At 32.7% G+C, this 20544-nt stretch overlaps 2 protein-coding genes across 2 annotated transcripts; both read left to right on the forward strand.

The window, feature by feature from the left end:
• The first annotated feature begins 532 nt into the window (after nucleotides 1-532).
• On the forward strand, nucleotides 533-4549 carry LOC105318444 (ribosome biogenesis protein SLX9 homolog). Its single transcript, XM_066076458.1, has 6 exons — nucleotides 533-668; nucleotides 1040-1144; nucleotides 1811-2012; nucleotides 2487-2631; nucleotides 2806-2865; nucleotides 4152-4549. Exons 2-6 carry the CDS (start codon nucleotides 1049-1051, stop codon nucleotides 4273-4275), a joined length of 627 nt encoding a protein of 208 aa, XP_065932530.1. The 5' UTR covers nucleotides 533-668; nucleotides 1040-1048; the 3' UTR covers nucleotides 4276-4549.
• Nucleotides 4550-9369: 4820 nt separating this feature from the next.
• LOC105318443 (polypeptide N-acetylgalactosaminyltransferase 5) lies at nucleotides 9370-20188 on the forward strand. Its single transcript, XM_034444219.2, has 11 exons — nucleotides 9370-9633; nucleotides 14669-14825; nucleotides 16120-16286; nucleotides 16387-16551; nucleotides 16690-16906; nucleotides 17036-17153; nucleotides 17551-17730; nucleotides 18072-18209; nucleotides 18318-18422; nucleotides 18810-18932; nucleotides 19767-20188. The coding sequence occupies exons 1-11, from the start codon at nucleotides 9408-9410 to the stop codon at nucleotides 19887-19889; spliced, it is 1719 nt and encodes a 572-aa protein (XP_034300110.2). The 5' UTR covers nucleotides 9370-9407; the 3' UTR covers nucleotides 19890-20188.
• The last annotated feature ends 356 nt before the right edge of the window (nucleotides 20189-20544 follow it).

The following is a 20544-nucleotide window of genomic DNA, read 5'->3' on the forward strand; positions in this document are numbered from 1 at the left end:
ATTGGCAAAAATTGGCGTTTAAGATTGTAAGTCTTACGTTTGAACTACGACTCATTATCTCGTGAACACAACCTAAATGTATAATAGAGCTGTACTCCTCGATTTGATACTGTTGTTGAGTTTAAGCTTAAATAGATGAGATATTCTCTTTGTCAAATCATCTACAACTATTTTTAATATAGTCACGGTTGCACGTAGACGGAATGTGCTTGAAACAACTAGGTTTCAATTGCAAACAGAGGGAAATTGTACACATTCTATGACAAGGTATATTTTGCATCTTTGTGTACCCTTCTGCAGTTTTTGATTTGTCTAGTTTTATTTCATGTTACATTATTTTGCAACATGCATAAAAAAAGCAGCGATTTTGACACGATATATTCTCCGATCAAGTAAAAACAAGCCAATTAATAAATAATTCATTATAATATTTCCATGGCGTATATTTTAGCAGTGACTTCACCGACTTTAGTTCTTCATTTCTTCTGAAAAAAAGGAAGTATAATTCCGGGACCATCAAGGTTGTAAGTCTTTGATTTTGAATTATAGAAAACCAAGATGGCAGCGCCCATGACTGCATGAGATTTCTTAATGAGACTTATCCAATTCTAAGTTGGCTAAGTGATGACCCCATATGATTCTGAATTTATTGTTTTGCTTTATTGGAGGTACTGATTTAGTTTTATTTTTAAAGATTTTTAAATATTTCAATTGTTATTGACATTCGGTTGAACTATATAACTTACCCATTGAACTGTTGAACTTCACCGTTGCAAACACTCTTAGGAATTCATGTGTAGCCCCTTATTTAGTAATAAAGGTTTGATCTGTATGTTAGTTGGGTTTCTAATAATGAATGTTGTCCATCTTGGCATCAAAATGTAAATTGTGACCATTGGATTTAACAGAAATCAGAATTTAATTACTTAGTTTAGAGGGACCATTAAATGTTGAAAATTAATTAAACTGCCAATTTATATCATTCTGTCAGCTACTTAGTCATAAATAAATAGTAATATACGTGTATATTTTTAATTAGATAACTGATATGGGTAAACAAAAAAGAAGTAGACAAAAATTTCACAATGCAGCAGTAAAACCTAAAGGAGACAAAAAACAGGAAGATGAGGATGCTACTATGGAGGTAACTTTTTGGCTTTTGTACTTGTCAACATAATCCTTGCTTGAATATAATTATGTTAAATAAAAACTAATTTATATTTTAAAAATGTTTTAATATAAAAAATTGCCTGATGTAAGCAATAGAGAGTACGAAAGTGTTTGTTCTATAAGGGAAAATTTCCAAGATAACTTCATTCACATATTATCATTTTTCCCTAGTAAAAATTCACAGAAACGAAAACAGATTTCCTACGGAGATTCATATTGGGGAATGTTGACATCTTTTCTCCATTCAGAAATCACTTGGAATACCTTGCGCAATTTTTCATCATTATCATCTGGACTTAATTATGGCTGATGCAATGCAAAATCCCCGTAGACTTTCTATATTTAGCCGTGTATTTAAACCTGACAATCTAGGGGGTGTTTCAAAAGGGAAATCTTGGAATTTTTTCATACTATTGAATGAACTTCGTCTGAATCAAGAGGTATTAATAAATATTGAATAATTTAAGAAAATATGCAGCAAAGATATCTTGGGACAGACTATAGTTTGTTTGTTTATCTGTAAACATTTTAAAGACTAGAGGTATGATTACTCAATAAACAGTTTCGGAACATTTTTAAGATTAGGACTATTTGCAAATATGAGTACAATATAAAAAGTGATTTTGTGAACATGTTTCAGAGCATGGACACTGCTTCCATGTCTGGTAGATCAGCCCTGACGAGTAACGTCTTCAAGAACTTAAAGATTGACAAGGAGGACTTGGTACAGAAACTTCCTAATGACTGGGACACCAAAAGTGCCATTACTAGCACCTCACTGAAGGGATTACATCTGAAGAAGAAGGACCGAAAGAAACTGAGACATGAACTTCTGGTCCAGAGTATGTAACTAATTTGAATTCGGTTATTTGACATATGGTTCATTAGTGATACAAAAGGAAAATTCAAGTTACCTTTAAAAACAGAGGCAACTTTTAGTGGGACTATTCACTACATAATATGATTTATAATGTATTCCTTTACAAAATTGTCATGCTAAGGCAAACAAATTAGTTTCTCAGACCAACTTCATCGTGTCAAATGCTGTTGTATGATTGATTTTATTGCCTTGTTAATGAATAGAGGAGTAATAGAGTTTTAAGTATAGAAGAGAACTCATTTTGAAATATTATTACCACAATGACTTATTCCTGTTCGCTCCTTGGGGATTACCACAATAGCAAATATTTTTTTCTAATTCATGTACAAACAAAAGGATGGTGTACCTTCATATTATGGATGTAAAACTGCTTGTAAAATGTTTAAAAGAGGGCTATTAAAGTGTTCGTAATGTCAACTCCAATTTTCTTTGGCAGAGTTGGATGCTGTGGAAGCAGCTAAGAAGGCAGCCAAAGAGAAAAAGAAGAAACAGAGTACGCCAGTGGTGGGGGACATTGGATTGCTGGGAGAGGCCCTCCCCACTCTGGACATGCTCCTCAAAAGTGACGAGCACAAGAAAAAGTAAATAAACTATGCATAGCTCCCACAATAGCTCCAACATTGAACTCTATTACAAAGTTTTACAATGACCATGAAGGTTTGAACATGAAGTTTTCAAGTCCCACATCATTGTCACAGATAGTATTAAGCAAGATCAGTATAATGCTAAAATGCATATTTTTAATTTTTGAATAGAGAAAGTAATAAAGAGAAACCACGTAGTATACCTAAAGAGAAAAAAAGACAGAAGCAAATGTAAGTATTTTATATTAATACTAATACATAAGGAATCACTACATGCATACATGTATAAGTTTTTCTCTCTATCTGATGCGGATAAAAAGACACCACATTAATGTTTATACAAATCTTTTGCACTATGCATTTTTTGTAGCTGACAGGTAAAGCAAATGCTGCTGATTAAATTATACATCATCATACATGTAAAGTTGAAGCTGTGCAGTATTAAATAAGTTTAAAATATTTAAATTTAGAAAAAAATTGTAAAGAAAAAAGTAATGAAGGGGATACCTTATTTCAGAAATACTGCAGATTTATTTTATCTTATTTTTTTTTTACTGAAGGTGATACCTTATTTCGGAAATATTGCAGATTTATTTCAAAGCTCAAAAATTCAATACACGGAAAATTTCATAATTTTTTTTTTTAACCAGCATAATGCAAGTCCGTGAATAATGTGCTCTAGCATTACTTGAAATCAATCTTTTAGGGTCAATGCATCTTAATGCATAAAGGAAAATTGACATTTCTGTTGGATTATTACAGCTTAGTCAATTTGAAGAGATTTATCATTTATAGACATAAAACGGACTGTAACAGTCAGACTATTGAATGATATGGAATGAGAAGCCCTGCAGGGGAAACATACATTAGTCTTGAGAGAGCAAACTCATTTGAACATGTCAAAACACTAAACGGATGTTTACAAATTCATGTAAATTTACATAAAGTAGGCTGGTAAGGGCTGAAAACAATTAATGATTAGTTTCTTAACTAGGCAACGCCCCATTTTGTCAGTTGTCTCTGTTTTGTAAAAATTATAAAAAGAGAAAATAACAGCTTGCAACATGTTTTTAGAAATTTTTTGGCAGGAGAAACTAAAAAACAATATTTTTGGCCTTGGAAGTAAAAGGATTATATTCTTTAAAGAAAGGATTACTTTTCCTTTCCTGTTTCAACAAGTTGTATTGAATGATTAAGATACTGTAGGAGCACATATATTCATTGGGTTCATTGGGTTAAAATTTCATTGTTTTCAAACCAAATAAAATATCATTGAGATTTAATTTCATCATATCATATTCTCTTAAAATGTATGATGTATCAACTACCGGTATTGTACTTACAGGTATGAATGCTTGAGTGAAAAATTCTTCATGGATTTAATTTTGTTGAAAAATACTACAAAGGAAAATAATTAAAATTAAATCCTCAACGAGTATTTCTGCTTCTACAGTATGTTCATATCATATATACCTGTGTATGATAATTTCTACCAATCTTGTTTTATTTCCTTTAAGGATGAAAGACATTGAGTTATTTCGCCAAGTTTATACCCACCCATCCTATGCAGAGAATCCAAGGGGAACAATTCATGAACATTTACAAAACAAACTCAAACAGGAAAATGAAATGGATTTATAGCACTCAATAGTTTTCCTGGAAAAGTAAATCGCGTACATGGCTTACAATGCTATTTTATTTGAGACTTGTCACTTGTGCAATTGTTATGTTTAAAGTAATATTATTCTTAATACTTGAAGTTAAACTAACATTGTTTTTTAGACTATAGTTGCAACTTATTAAATCAGCATTTCTTTGTCAATATTATGGTTGAAAATGCTTTTGTATATAATAAATCAAACAAAAATACATGTGTGAGTACATGTTTGCAGACATAAAAGTTGCTTTAATGATCTGTATATTTCTTTGTTTACCTAAACATGTATAAATTAAAGTACATTCATATCATTCTGAAAAAGCATTAATTCTTCAAAATCTTTATATCTACCCCAGGCAATTTAGCAAACATGCCAGTACCTGTACTAAGAAAGTGGTAATAACAAGTAATTCTTTAAGTAAAATTATCTATAATGGGTCACCCTACCAATGAAATGAAATTGGTCATATCTTGAAATGAGATTATCATGCCCTTTTATGTTGTATTCATTTTTCATATCAAAGATCATGCTTACAAATAGAGCAGAGCTCTTTTTTTGGCTAAAATAAAAATATTAAAAATTTAGCTGAACTTTTTATTTTAGCAAAAAAAAAAACCCAACTCCAATAAACAAATAAAAGCCCCATTTACTCAGAGTGAATATTATTACCAAACTATTACTCGTAGTAATCTTAATTAAAAGATATAATTGCCATTTTAAAGCACCACTCAGTTTAAAGTTAAACACATTTTGTATGAAATCAATGCCTCTCTAAAAATATGTATGAAATTTTTCAGACGGCCAATTCATGTCATTTTACGTATTGTAAACTCTGTATAGATATTTATCCATAATTTATAAATGGTCAAAGGACTGAGTTTCTTCTCTTGCCCATGCTTATGTCGTCATAATGATGTATGCATGAAAGGGTAAAAAGTACAAGTATTCAGGAAATGTTCTTATACCCTCTTCACCATTCTATTTAAATCCTCATTCAACCTTAATTTTTACAGTTGTGTTTTCAAAACACATTTATTTTGTTTATTTTGCAGTAGTTTATTCTTTGCTTCAGTGACCTGGGTGTATTAAGCTTCCCATGGGTTGCAGTATAAGCATGAGGCTATTCAGGGACACGGGCCTCTTGGGTGTTTTTTTTTACAAGTACACGAGCTTCATGGCGTAGTCTAGTATATCTATAACTTCATTTTCTGTCTTCATTTCAAATGAAATTTCATTTTTATTTTACATACTCCAAAAAAGTGTGTTTGTGTGTGTGTGTGTGTGGGGGGGGGGGGGGACTCAATCATATTTCACATCTTTAGATGTAAATTTAACAAGAAATTTTTGCTGCGACAAAAATTGGGGGGGGGGGGGGGGAGCAGGCCCACCCCTTCGATGCTACATCCCTGTAATGGATGTGTTATTGTGTATTAACATGTCATTTAATTTTGTTTAGTTAAAGATGAAAAGAAGATTAACTCAATTCTCTATTTGAAGTTTAAAATAACAAAATGAGTAATTGCCCTTTTCTTGTTGCACGAGGAACTGAAAAAAGCAAGAAAGAAGGTCTAGGCATGTTGCATGAACAGTGTGATGCGTTGCGTAATGTTATTTGTAAAGACTATTTTCTCAACGTTCCAATCATTATAATTTTATAAGACATGGGAAAATATATATAAGATGGAAAAACTCGCAAATATTATATTGAATGAGGTTTTGTGTTTTACAAAGTACAGCATGTATAGCTATAGTGTACTGTAAACAAATCATAATAAATTTGCTTTATGTTATATTTTATATCGTGTGTAATTATGCAATTAAATATTTGTAAACATGAGATATTCGAATTGTGAAAAAAAATGAAACAAATTCAGACTAGCCGTTTTGGCTTAATAAAAAACGTGTTTTTGTTAATAAATGAGAACAGTAAAATTATTTGCTCACCTGATTCAAAAGCTAAAAAAAAAGTTGGAAATGATTTTTCACCGGATTTTCCGATTGATTGAAAATGGTGAAAATGACCGGGGGGCGGCTGCTGCCAAAAGGGTACCCCTATTGTATTGATCAATTAAACATCTATCAGAAATGTGCATATTACTTGGATTTTGATTTTTGAATTTATGAAAATTTATGAAAAATTACCATGTTGAACTTAGTCATTATCACGCTGAATATTGCATATAGGGCACCTCTATTGTTAGGATTTTCGAGATACGAGATATGAAGTTGTTGTTTCGTAGATCAATTATACATATCTAAGAGATGTGCATATTATTTGGGTTTACATTTTTGATAATTTAATGAAAAAATACCATGTTGAACTTAGTCATTTTCTTGCAGAATAGTGCATATAGGTTCACATAATAGAAAACCTGGTTAGTTTTATTTCCTAAATAAAGGCATTTTTCCTGAGAGAGAGAGAGAGAGAGAGAGAGAGAGAGAGAGAGAGAGAGAGAGAGAGAGAGAGAGAGAGAGAGAGAGATAGAGCATTGGTTTTGAATTAAATTTACTAATAGTAAATAGAGAGAGATTTCGTTTTGGTTCATGTGTGGACCATACAAAACATGACAATTTTGAGTAATAATTATCATTTTATTCTTTACTCTGCGACTACAACCTGAACTTACATGTATCTTAATACCTTGTAAACTTTACCCCCCCCCCCCCCCCCAATCAAAAATAAAAAAAAACCCTTCAAAATATATTTATCCATAATCCAAATTTTTAATACCCTCGAGTAAGAAAAGTTTTGTTTAGGTTTTGCAAATGTGTGTTTATAATCACAATTACGAAGAATATCAATACGTTAACTGTGCAATGTATTGCCTCTAGTCATGACGATTTAGGCATAAGGGCAATAATTTTCTATGAAGAATTCTACGTTTTAAGACACAGCTATCAAATGTGCTAATATTCTAATGACCATAACTTTTCTGTTCTTGCGCACGGATTAAGAATATTTAAATTTTTAAGCAGTATTAATATTTTTAGTACAGGTTAAATAAAAATAAATAATTGATGAATTAGGTATTTATTAGATGATATCGTAATTATAACTCACGTGAGTGTTAAGGTCTACGGGCCTCGACCTCTTTCATTTACCGATAGCGATTTATATCATTATATATTTGAATACAAATCTTACAGTGCACCATATTGCAGGACTGAGGTTGAAAGGTGTGAACAATGTGCAGCCATATCTGATTTCGCGGTAGGGGATGCTGTTAAAATCGATGTCCTCAACGTGATGTCCAGATCTAGATAAGTTTGAAAGTCAAGGATTGCACTAGCATTGATTTTTATTCATCTTCTTTTTTAAAAGAAATTTTAGTCCGATCGGTAATTTGTTTGTCCAGTATTGATGTTCATTGAATGTGACAGCTGTGATAGAGCATTCATTTGACTTGGTTTTGTGTTGACAAACGAGCCAAACGATTACACGAGAAAATCACGACGAAACCACGCTTTCTTTGAATAGCAAAATATTATATGGGAGAGTGATAATTGTAAAAGGACCAGTTCTGAAATGTTGTGCTAACCATTAATTATGACACATGTACCATTTAATGTTTATTAATTTGACGATATATTAGTGCTTCTGGTTGGACGAAAAATTTCTTTCAAAGAAAAAATTGACCAGAAAACTTCTTCGTCACTTTTTCGTCAATCATCAGTTAATGTTGGTTGGAGCTTTTTCAAATTTTGAAGTATGAATAAAAACCTTTAAAAAGACGTAATTTAATGACGCGGCGATGTCATGTATATATCATGTTATAAATATTAATATCTTTTTAAATATTCAACGAAATTTAATCAAATTTTTAATTGGAATTTAAAATTTGGTTACAAAAATTTTGATATTTATAATATCAATTTACACAATACAGCGCCCATGAGAAGTGCGGTGCATAGTGTGACATTACTTTTGGATCAACCCTTGTATGTACATGTATCGACTGAAATAAATTGATTCTAGTATATGCTAGTAACTGATCATTAGAGCCTGTCGCCAGCAAACCAAATAAAAATTTGATTCAATTGGTCAACGGCATATCAATGCACTATGACAGGAGCAACCTTTCTCATTTACATACATTTCTTAAACCTCTGAATGTAACATCTGGCGGGAGATCAATTTACACATCTTCTTGGAGTCTTTCATTTTTCTCTGTGTTTAATAGATATTTTTTTACTAATACAGAAACCCTTAAGGGACATCTTTAGTAATTTTTATCAAAATTGTCATTTTTTTTTACATCTAGTGAGTATAAGGCAATTATTATACATGTAAATCGTATCAATAAAATGTTTAGGTTAATTTACTAGTGTTTGAACAGCAGCCCGAGTAGTAAATGGCAAAATAAATTTCTGCAATAAATGCATTTGAAACTGGTGTATATTTCAAAGAAATAATTATGTTTCTTCGGTTAGTGTTAATAAACATTCAACTGCCATTTCATATATCGTTAAATAATGCTTTGTTTTGTACTTTTTAAGTTTGCTTTTCATGAAAACTAGCAACATTTAAAAAATGATTACTAGTATACAGAAAGACAACCAACTTTTTTTCCTTCTGTAAAGTAACTTTAAAATTTTGTAAATATACCGGTATACACTGTACATAAAAATATATCTTTGGTACTTCATATTGGCTATGAAGGTTGCGATAAAAAAGTCCACAACCTGCTGGTGTATGTTATATTTTTTCCTTCATGTTACTGTAAACCAATAATTATTAGAGACGATTTTACTTCGCGATTTACTTCCGATAAACTGGTTGGCGACGACTAATGTTGACGACCAGGCCTTATAAAGACCTCTCTCGCTAAAATAACCATGCAACAAGGACTGGTTCGCGGCGCGAAATATTCGCGACGTTGAGACTCTCGCGAACCTCGCGAAAATTTCTCGCATGCGAATAAAAGATGGTTTACAGTAATTGCCTTTATATTCGCATGGACCATTAAAAAAAGTTAATTGCCTAAACGTTAACGTACAATTCTACTACAACAACCGATAGTAGTAGCAGAAATAACACGGCAAGGCTTCCATATTATCATCACATGTATGTAGAAAATAATATATACCCACGTGAAGTACATAACAAAGGTAGCAATGAAATATATTTCTTTCAACATGATCCGCCGGAAAAGAACTTGGTGCTATCTTTTGGTTGTGTTATATCCATTTATATGCTTCTATCTGTGGTCGTCAGATAAAAAAGCAATAAGGACTATTCATGAAAAACAGATGCTTTCATCGAAATCACGCACAACTACACCAACACAGACATTGCGAAAAAAGGCATATTTTCATGTGAACAATGATATTGAAGGACCTGGTAAGTCTTCACTTTCTATACGATGGACACTCTTATTTTAGGAGGTTGGGTGTTGGGGTTGCTGTTGGGCTGGGGATCTTGCACACGCATAAGCAAATTTGTTCTTTAAACAACTTTTATTCACCCATACACCTATGATCTATCTTTAAAAAGCAGTACGATAAGCTCAATATTTTCACTTTTGCAAAAAGTATGTTACATCATTAGATAGGTATGAAAAGTGTTGTCCTCTTACATGTAAGTAATTTTTGCCCCTTTAGTCTGAATTGATAAGAAATGACCATTCTTGTACATGTACTAATGCGGATATCAAGGGCAGATTTGACCAAAATACGATCTAGAAACGTTATAAACGGTGCTATTTCATCTTCAAAACAAACCGTACCTTGCAAGAAATTGTTCGATATATTTTTTTAGATCCATTTGATAGACCTTCATGAGTCCTTTTGTTATCGATAAAACTGATTATATATGGACGATTTCTAAAACCAAAACTTGAAAGAAATGCGTGGTATCACCAATTTGATTGTTCACAGTATACTTATAAATGTTAAACATTGTGTAAGTTAACTATAAAAATACATTATTATTTTCTCAGAGAGAGAGAGAGAGAGAGAGAGAGAGAGAGAGGTTAGCTATAATTTAATTAATTAAATTATAAATTACAGTTTCAACAACTTTTCGCTTTTTCTATGTATTGTAAAAATTATTGTAGGTCATTTGCGTGCAATTTTCTTTTGGGACTCGATCCGCCTTCTACGCTTGTCAACCAATAAAAGTGTAAGTGTGTGACTGTAGCTTGAATCGACAAGAAATGACAAATCTTGTATTCTTTCGGGTACCAACAGAAAGGGAGAGTTGACCAAAATATGAAACAGAAACATGTAATCGTGCCATTCTACGCAATTTAGAGGATTGACGTCATTCACTGCTGAACTACGTTAAGTGTACAGACATTTATTTTGCTCTATACAATTCATGAGTTAATTAAATAAATACATGTAACTAAGACTCTTTTAACCCGGTAATTGTGTAATTTGCGTTTCTAGTAAATATATTTTAACTAAATAATGTATATTATTAAAAATGCCTTCTATTTAAAGCATGCACTCAGCCCATAGTAAATCTAGCTACATATGTATATAAGTGTATGTACACTTAGTACATAGTTTTACCTTTCATACATTCATTTACATGTATTTTACGCGAGTGCTTTTATTCGTTGCAACGATTGCGGTCACGATCAACGTCTAAATAGAAAACAATAATGACAGAGGCACAGCTGTCTAGTTTATGCAGAGACGTCCTTTTCTTCACGACGAAATTTCAATATGTTCCTTTGCGAAAGATTGTATCAATTCATATTAAAAAAAAGATCAAACTTCATCTGTGCTGCGACATCTAATCTTGTTTGTCTACTAATTGATTTTCTGTTATCTTCAAAGTTCATTGCCTATAAAGAGTGATTGAATAAAATATCTGTTAATCTTGTTCACTCTTTCTGAAAAAAAATTGCTTCTGTCTCACTTTTCTCTCTTTTTTTGTTTGTTGATAAATGATTTTTTCTACTGTAATAAAACCCCGGGCGGCTTTTCCATGTTTGAAAATTGATTTGTATATTTTCGATTTAAAAAAGAAATATTTCGTCTGCCCTAACAACGCCTATGCTCTTACAGGCCACAGTTTCAGAAAATTGAATTCGAAATCACATGATTTTGTTTACCAATGTTTTTTGTTCGTGGTTTAGATTATTTACACTTCTCTTCCCTATTACCTACGAATTTAAAACCATTTAACAAGAGCTTGGACTTTGGGTAGTTGTTTCAAACATAATAATATTTACATCTACCAAGTATGATTCCCTCTATTTCTTACTAAACTTATAGTTAATTCATAGTTCTATAGAAACAGCCAAACTGAAACCAACATGTCCCGTTTATCGATTGGTCGAAAACTACCGCGACCTAAGAAAAATCACGGACTGCACGAAATAATCATCATGATGTCAGACTCACATTCCCATAGGAGACGATTTTGTTGTTTAGCTAACGTACTGATGTACATTAACATTACTACTTAATTTATTAAATTTTACTTACTTTTTCCAATCAATTTACTAATTTTTTAAAAGATAAATATAAATATAAACATTTAAGCATTTTATTGTTTAAATATGACGTAGGCCTGTCTATTTAATTGTTGGCTACTTGAAATCAAGAAGATTTGTATGGCTTTTGAGCTATTAAAGATGACACAATCTACATGTATGCATATTTCACTCAAAACCAGCGCTATTAACCGGGTTTTTCAAAAGAAAAGTCCCGTTATTGAAATGGTGAAAATGGCGGGCGGCTGCCAAAAGCTAGGGTACCCCTTATTTGTACGGACAACTCTTCCTACTATTTTCAAGATAGGAGGTAGTTGTTTGCAGATCAATTGAACATATATCAGAGATGTGCAGATTACTTGGATTTTGAGTTTTGATCAGTATTTTATGAAAAAAAGTACTAGCTGTCATTTTATCGCATAACATTACATGTACAGTGTAGGTTACCCGTATTGTACGGATAACTCCTCCTACAGTTTTCAAGAAAGGTGTTTTTTTGCAGATCAATTGGACTTGTATCAGAGATGTGGAGATTACTTGGATTTTGATTTATTAAAATTATTTCGCTTTTTCGTTTGTATTGTAAAAATTATTGCAGGTCATTTGCGTGCAATTTTCTTTTGGGACTCCTCCTTCTACGCTTGTCAACCAATAAAAGTTTGTGCATGACTGTTGCCTGAATCGACAAGAAATGACAAACATTGTATTCTTTTGCATGGGTACCAACAGAAAGGAAGAGTTGACCAAAATATGGAACAGAAACGTTATATAATCGGTGTCATCCTACGTACATGTATTTTAGACGACTGACATCATTCATTCACTGCTGAACTACGTTAAGTGTACAGCCATTGATTTTGCTTTATACAATTCATGAGTTAATTGATTAATTAAATAGATGTAATTAAGACTCTTTTAACCCGGTAACTGTGTAACCGTGTCTATAAATATATTTTAACTAAATACTCTATGATATTAAAAATGCCTTCTATTTAAAGCACTCATCCCGAGGTAAATGTAGCTGTATAAGTGTATGTACACTTAGTACATATTTTTACCTTTAATGCATCTATTTATTTTACGCGAGTGCTTTTATTCGTTGCAACTATTGCGGTCACGATCAACGTCTAATAGAAAACAATATACTGACATAGGCACAGCTGTCTAGTTTACGTAGAGACGTCCTTTTCTTCACGAAGAAATTTTAATATGTTCCGTTGCGTAAGATTGTATCAATTCATATTTTAAAAAAGATGAAACTTCATCTGTTACGCGACGTCTAATCTTGTTTGTCTATTAATTGATTTTCTGTTATCTTCAAAGTTTATTGCCTATAAAGAGTGATTGAATAAAATATCAGTTAATCGTGTTCATTCTTTCTGAAAAAAAATTGCATCTGTCTCACTTTTCTCTCTTTTGTTTGTTTGTTGATAAATGATTTTTTTTCTACTGTAATAAAACCCCGGGCGGCCTTTTCATGTTTGAAAATTGATTTGTATATTTACGATTTAAAAAAAAAATTTTGTCTGCCCTAACAACGCATATGCTCTTACAGGCCACAGTTTCAGAAAATTGAATTCGAAATCACATGATCTTGTTTACCAATATTTTTTTCGTGGTTTACATTATTTACACTTCTCTTCCCTATTACCTACTAATTTAAACCATTTAACAAAAGCTTGGACTTTGGGTAGTTGTTTCAAACAGTAATAATATTTACATCTACCGAGTATGATTCCCTCTATTTCTTACTGAAACTTATAGTTAATTCATAGTTCTATAGAAACAGCCAAACTGAAATCTACATGTCCCGTTTATCGATTGGTCGAAAACCACCGCGACCTAAGAAAAATCAGGGACTGCACGAAATAATCATGATGATGTCAGACTCACATTCCCATAGGAAACGATTTGGCTGTTTCCTTTAGCTAACGTACTGATGTACATTAACAGTACTACTTAATTTATTAAATTTTACTTACTTTTTACAATCAGTTTATTAATTTGTTAAAAGATAAATGTAAATATAAACAATAAAGCATTTTATTGTTTAAATATGACGTAGGCCTGTCTATTTAATTGTTGGCTACTTGAAATCAAGAAGATTTGTATGGCTTTTGAGCTATTAAAGATGACACAATCTACATGTATGCATATTTCACTCAAAACCAGCGCTATTAACCGGGTTTTTCAAAAGAAAAGTCCCGTTATTGAAATGGTGAAAATGGCGGGCGGCTGCCAAAAGCTAGGGCACCCCTTATTGTACGGACAACTCTTCCTACTATTTTCAAGATAGGAGGTTGTTGTATGAAGATCAATTGAACATATATCAGAGATGTGTAGATTACTTGGATTTTGAGTTTTGATCAGTATTTTATAAAAAAAAAAGTACTAGCTGTCATTTTCTCGCATAACATTACATGTAGGTTACCCGTATTGTACGGATAACTCCTCCTACAGTTTTCAAGAAAGGTGGTTTTTTGCAGATCGATATCAATTGGACTTATATTAAAGATGTGGAGATTACTTGGAATTTGATTTTTTGATAATTTATGGAGAAAAAAATGCCATCTGTTGAACTTAGTTATTTTCTCGCAAAGTATTGCATACAGAGTACCCCGTTTTTCTGGATGGGTTGACAAATGGATTATGGATGCTGTTCACGCAAAACAAAACGCGGTTGGATGTCCCATTGACAGCTTTTCTCTTGTTTTTTACTTGTTGTGATGCAAGAAACCCACCGAGAGTTCAAGGTCATGTTAATATGGCTCTAATTTGATTGTTCAGTTCAGACAGCTTATGACAATATTAAATCACGATCTAAAGCAAGTTTATAGGCGTTTTTTCAGCAATGCTTCCTACCTTTGTATCCCCATAAAACATCAATAAAAACATTTTACTAAAGAAAAAATATTCTTTGTTCCACAGGACAGAAAGGGTCAGGGGTCACCGTCAAAGAAAGTGACCTCGAGGGAGATGACCTCCAGCGTTACAAGAAGGGATATGAAGTCTATTTATATAATTCTTACGTCAGTGATCTCATTCCTCTCCGCAGGAGTTTCCCACCGGATTTACTAGAAAAAGAGTACAGTATGATATATATTCTTTTTGTCAGCGAGGAGAACCGTGTACTGTCTATACATGAACTTGTCTGATTTCTTCCAATAAGAAAAATTAATTTTGGTCTTACTTAAAGGACAACGTATTCATATTGCAAAGAATGTGGGCGCTTAAGATGTAGATTCGGCAGGAATCTGGGCGCACAAGGAGAGTGAAAATTTCATCAATTAATTTTGAATGTTTTTCGAATTATAACCGTTATTTGGTTTCTGTTGGATGTGGAATGAGTGGGAAAATATTTGAAATGCACAAGGTTTTATTAGAATATGGGTCTAAATATAGCAACACGATGCAATTCATGCAAAATCCTACTTATTTACAACTGTTTTAAAATGATTTTGTTGTCTCTGGGTCTTCTCTCCACAAATTTGTAACGTGTAAAGATAACATATTTCAACATTGAAAATGTCGCTTTTTAAAAAAAGATGGAGAGATGACCCAGAGATGACTTATTATGTACTTTTCAAATTATTTTTTCAATGATAAAAAGCAAAGTCCATTGATATGACAGTGTTGTTTCAAACAGTACTTTATAGCGCATATATTGACAAGTCTCGCATGGCTCAGTGGTTTCGTCCTGGATTAGTGAATACATACATTCAGTGTTTTGGGTTCAAATCCACCTGGTGTTCTTTTTTTTTAAAAAATCAACTTTTTTGTTTAAAATGTTTGTTATTATAACATGATGTTGAATTACAATATACCGGTATATTTTAATTTGTTGTTGTTGATTTCTAGATCTGCTGTATGAACACTATAAAAAAAATTCTTCTCTTATTACTAGTTTTTTAGGATATACACAATATAACTTCATTAAAATATGTTTGCATTAACATTTCCAACTAGTTATCGGTTTACCTCTCATTGCCAATTTTTTGAAAGCTTTGTGAGTTTTTTAATAACCGGAATAGCCATGTACATTGTACTTCGACTCTCAACATAATATATTTTTGTTAAAACCTGTACATAGCCTTTCGAGGTTATAGACATTTAAATCCCAATTAATTCGTGTCGAGGATTCCTGCAAACTTACAATCTTGTGCGCTCACTTTCTTTTTTGTTCCCTATGTAAAACTTTCATGAAGAAGACGAAGCATTTTAGTGTATCTTACTATATAGATGACCACACATAGTTAATTCAATGATTACTGGGACTTCACTTTTGCTCTCTCTCTCTCTCTCTCTCTCTCTCTCTCTCTCTCTCTCACAAAATACAAAATAAGATCTCCATTTGTTATTTGGATTTTCTTTATTCACAGGTGTTATGACATTGAATATGACTCCGATCTACCGGAAGTGAGCGTGATCATACCGTTCAGAAACGAAGCCTTCTCTACTTTGCTTAGAACAGTGCATAGTGTTCTAGACAAATCAAACCCCAACATACTCAAAGAAATTATCTTGGTCGACGATGGATCCAATATAGGTAATACAAAGTAATTCGAAGTTTATTTGATAAAACAAATGTACAATGAAAATTTATTTTAGTTCCATCGAGGTCTACACAATTTAAACTTTGTTTTCAGACGATTTAAAGACGAAACTCAAGCTGTATCTTTCACACCTTCCGAAGGTGAATCTAATTCGACTACCTGTAAGTAAAGGGCTGATGACGTCACGACAGACAGGGATAAACAATGCAAAATCTGACGTCATTGTTGTAATGGATTCGCATTTAGAATTGGCACCAGGTAGGCATGTATTTGCATGATTGTATTTATAAAATGTATACACAGAAAGTTAGAGACATATTATTTTCGACAACGTCTGTTATAAAAGTCATTTTTGTATTTGATTTATTGCATCTTGCATCTAATTCATTCTTATAGGTTGGTTAGAACCACTTGTACAAAGAATAAAAGACGATCCAAAAGTGATGGTTTTTCCTAAAATGGGCGGAATCAACCGTGACACCTTTGAGATCACCAGCAGCAAACTACAAGACCCGGTCTATTTGGTTACTTTCGATTTCTACATGGCGGAAAATCACGTGCCGACCAAATCAGAATACCTTAACAGTCGTCCACATAAATTGTCACCTATAAAGTAAATGATGTACTAGACCAAACCATGCATCAAACATTTATAATTTTGGCATGTATTTAAGAAATAATATATCCATTTACGAATGATATGTTACATCGTTTATAAAGAAAAATACATTTTTTCTAAAAGGTCCCCCGGAATTCAAGGCATGGCGTTTGGAATCAACAAAACGTTTTTCCAGAGCTTAGGGGGCTTTGACCTGGGTATGAAAGTCTGGGGAGCTGAACAGTTCGAGCTGTCCATAAAGGTATCCCAGATTGTTAAGTTAAATCACTTTGTTAAAATTAAACCAATAATCTTGAATGAAAACAGAAATATAAGAGACTCTTTTATAAAAAACGATGAAAAAGCAAACCCAAGCCAAGAATGATAAATCATAGCAGTATCAATTGTTTGAAGAATGACTATATTCATTTAATTAGTGTTGTGGTTAAACCACAAGACAAAATTAAGGTCTAAAACGGATTTAAGTACAATTTCATTACAGCTTTGTCAATTACTAGTATCTTATATGTATATTAGAAATCAGAATACATTATATTTTATGTAGCTGGCCTAGTAACAAAATTAAAGTTATTCGTACAGGAAAATTAATATACCAGCTTTTGTTTTAAAAACACATTGTGGGAAACGATTCTGTGTAGGTGTGGCAGTGTGGGGGCTCTATAGAGATGTTGCCGTGTTCCAGCGCCGCACATCTCTACAGGAACGTAGCCTGGGTAAAGGACCTGGACAAGGAGCGGCCCAACAACAACGACAGGGTCATCGCGGTCTGGATGGACGACTACGCCAAAATCTTCCAGGAAATGGGCGGGAATAAGACGGTAAGTTCATATGTACAGGAAAAATTTTCATCCTCGTTTAATTTTCGCCCTAATATCTATTCGAACTCAGTAATAGTGCGATATTCTAAATTTGGGCTTTTTGAAACCCGGCAAGTTTCATCGTTTTAATATCAACAGTGTTTGGTGAATATTAGGAGGGGGGGGGGGCTAATACACAACCGTGATTGATCGACAGCAACTACATGTATGTAAAATGTACATTATACATTTGTATTTCATATCATGTCTCAATTGTCTTGATTAACTTTGGATTTTTTAGAACGTCATTTTCATCGCATTTGAAAAAAATTGATAAAAATCAATTTCCATTTCTATTATAGAGCCTCAATAGCGGGGACATATCGGAGCGACAGATGATAAGGAAGAGAAATAACTGTAAATCCTTCCAGTATTTCTTGGATACGATACAGCAATACGTCCATTATTATGTTCCTGTGAATTTGAAAGCCAAAGGAATGGTAAACAATCGAAATACTGCTTTAAAAATTTTGTTTCGGATTAATTGGAATACATGCAAAATTTGTATGACCATAGCATGGCAATAACCAAGTCTTCTTTTTTTTTAGATACAACATAGAGAAACAAATTTGTGCGTGGATGGCCGAACCAACTCGTTTTTCCCAAAAGACATTCTTGTAGCTTATCCATGTCATCTAGGAGGAGGTCCACAGGTAATTTATGCTGTTTGCAAATGTCCTATTATGACTAGCTCATTCTACGCTCTCAATTAGAAGAATTCAGATCTAAAAATGAAAAAAAGAAGAAGCCAATTTAACATGAACTTTGTTAATAATTAATTGATGTACTGTTTGTCTGTACATGTAATTAGATTATATGACTGTTATTTTTGAATTCGAATCGCGCTCGCCCTTTTCCGTAACCGATAATTGTGGTTACGGAAATGACCGAGTAGTTACGATTGGTTACATGGAATTACATGTATGTGATAGCCTCCTCTTAAAAATATGAACTAAACAAGCATAATGCATATTGTGAACTAAAAAAATATGGACACTGTGATACCATAATGACGAATATTTTTATCTGTAATTCCACAGTATTGGGAAATATCTGCAAATGACGAATTACGCCACGGGATGTTGTGCTGGAATAAGAAGGACCGGAATGTGGTAACGGTGCCGTGTGGAGCCAACCCCAATCAGAAATGGACATACGACCAAGTATGTCACACTATAGCTTCAGACTGTGCTTATCATAACTTTAGTAATTAAGGTATTCGATGTATAACGACCACATTTTGTACCTAATAAATGAATGGTCCGATATTCTTAATCATGATATCATTTTGAAGGTGTTATCAAATATAAATACTCCACCAAAGGAATTTTCAAAATTTTTATTATGGCCCAACAAATTACACCTTGAATTCTGCATTGAAGTCTATAGGCAATGTATGTTTTATTAAGATATTGTAAAAAGTAACTTAAAATTAGTAAAATTCTTTTGGTTAATACATGCATAAACTTTCTCTTTATTTAAATATGAAATAAAATGAATCATTTACCGCAGATATTTTGACGAAACAAAATTTTTCTTTTTTTCATCAAAGGGAAATAACTCTTTAAAAAAATTCAAAGTGCAAAATGACCGGCTCCTTATATGTTGTCTGTCATGTGAATTTGGTTCATTTCACTTTCATAGTTATCAAGCAACACATATCTAACTAGTTTAAAATGCTTCAAAATTGTTTAATATTCCTTCATTATACATTGAATACCTTAAGGTGCAACGTCCCTATTAAAACAAGGGACACAACTCTCTCTGGGATGAATTATTATGTACAAAATGGTACCCAGTGGTTTAAAACAAAGTCCTGTTTGGCAATGAATGCCAGAGTCATGCCACAGATAAATTATTTCTGAATAAAAAAGGGATGTTGCACCTTAAATGTCACAGATTATCGAAACATACATAACTTAATATGTTGATACCTGCATGAATGAATAATTTTCAATCTTTAATATTGATACACATCAAGTATATGCATTTTTCAGTCCGGAGAAATCATACATCAGGAGAGTGGCCTGTGTCTGACACTTTTAGCTCAAAATCAAACCTTGACATTGGAGAACTGCCAAAAACTACCTACACAGACGTGGAACATGCAACGGACTTAACATTTTATACATAATAATATTTTTGTGCATGGAAATACTTAAGTTATTTTAATTTTTTGGGGCAGTCAAAGTAAAAACATGGTACGGTTGTAAAAAAAATCACAGCAAATAGCGAGTTATAGATCAAACTTTAATCAGTTTTACATGATTTTGAAAGAACTTCAAAATGCTGAATTGATATTTTTAATTTTGACCACCCGGAAACAATAATTTGTTCCGTCGTATGATAGAGAGGCTAGTATATTTGTATGTGTTAGATAAATAAACTGGTAAATGTTCTGGTTCTTCATTTTAATTAATGAATTCGTTTTACATTTTTTACACTGATCGTAAAAGGCAAGGACGGGTTCTATGCGCGGATCCAGAAAACAGGTTTTGGACCGAAGGATAAATTTGATTTCCTGGAAGGGGAAAAGGGGGGGGGGTCCAAGGACTATTTGTGGTAACTTTTCTATGCAAATATAATTAGTTTGAATTTTCAAGAGAAGTCCGGATTCTCTCTCCCCCCCCCCCCCCCGCCTTTCCTTTATCGATCTTGATATACATGCAGTCTTCAAAGGTATTAAAGAACAATTACTTCATATAATATGTTTAACACCACACAACAAGATTTATTATCCAATATGGCCATGAGTTTCACAAGTTTGGTAGTCTA

The sequence above is a fragment of the Magallana gigas genome, chromosome 2 (assembly GCF_963853765.1).
Source record: "Magallana gigas chromosome 2, xbMagGiga1.1, whole genome shotgun sequence".
NCBI classification, from domain to species: domain Eukaryota; kingdom Metazoa; phylum Mollusca; class Bivalvia; order Ostreida; family Ostreidae; genus Magallana; species Magallana gigas.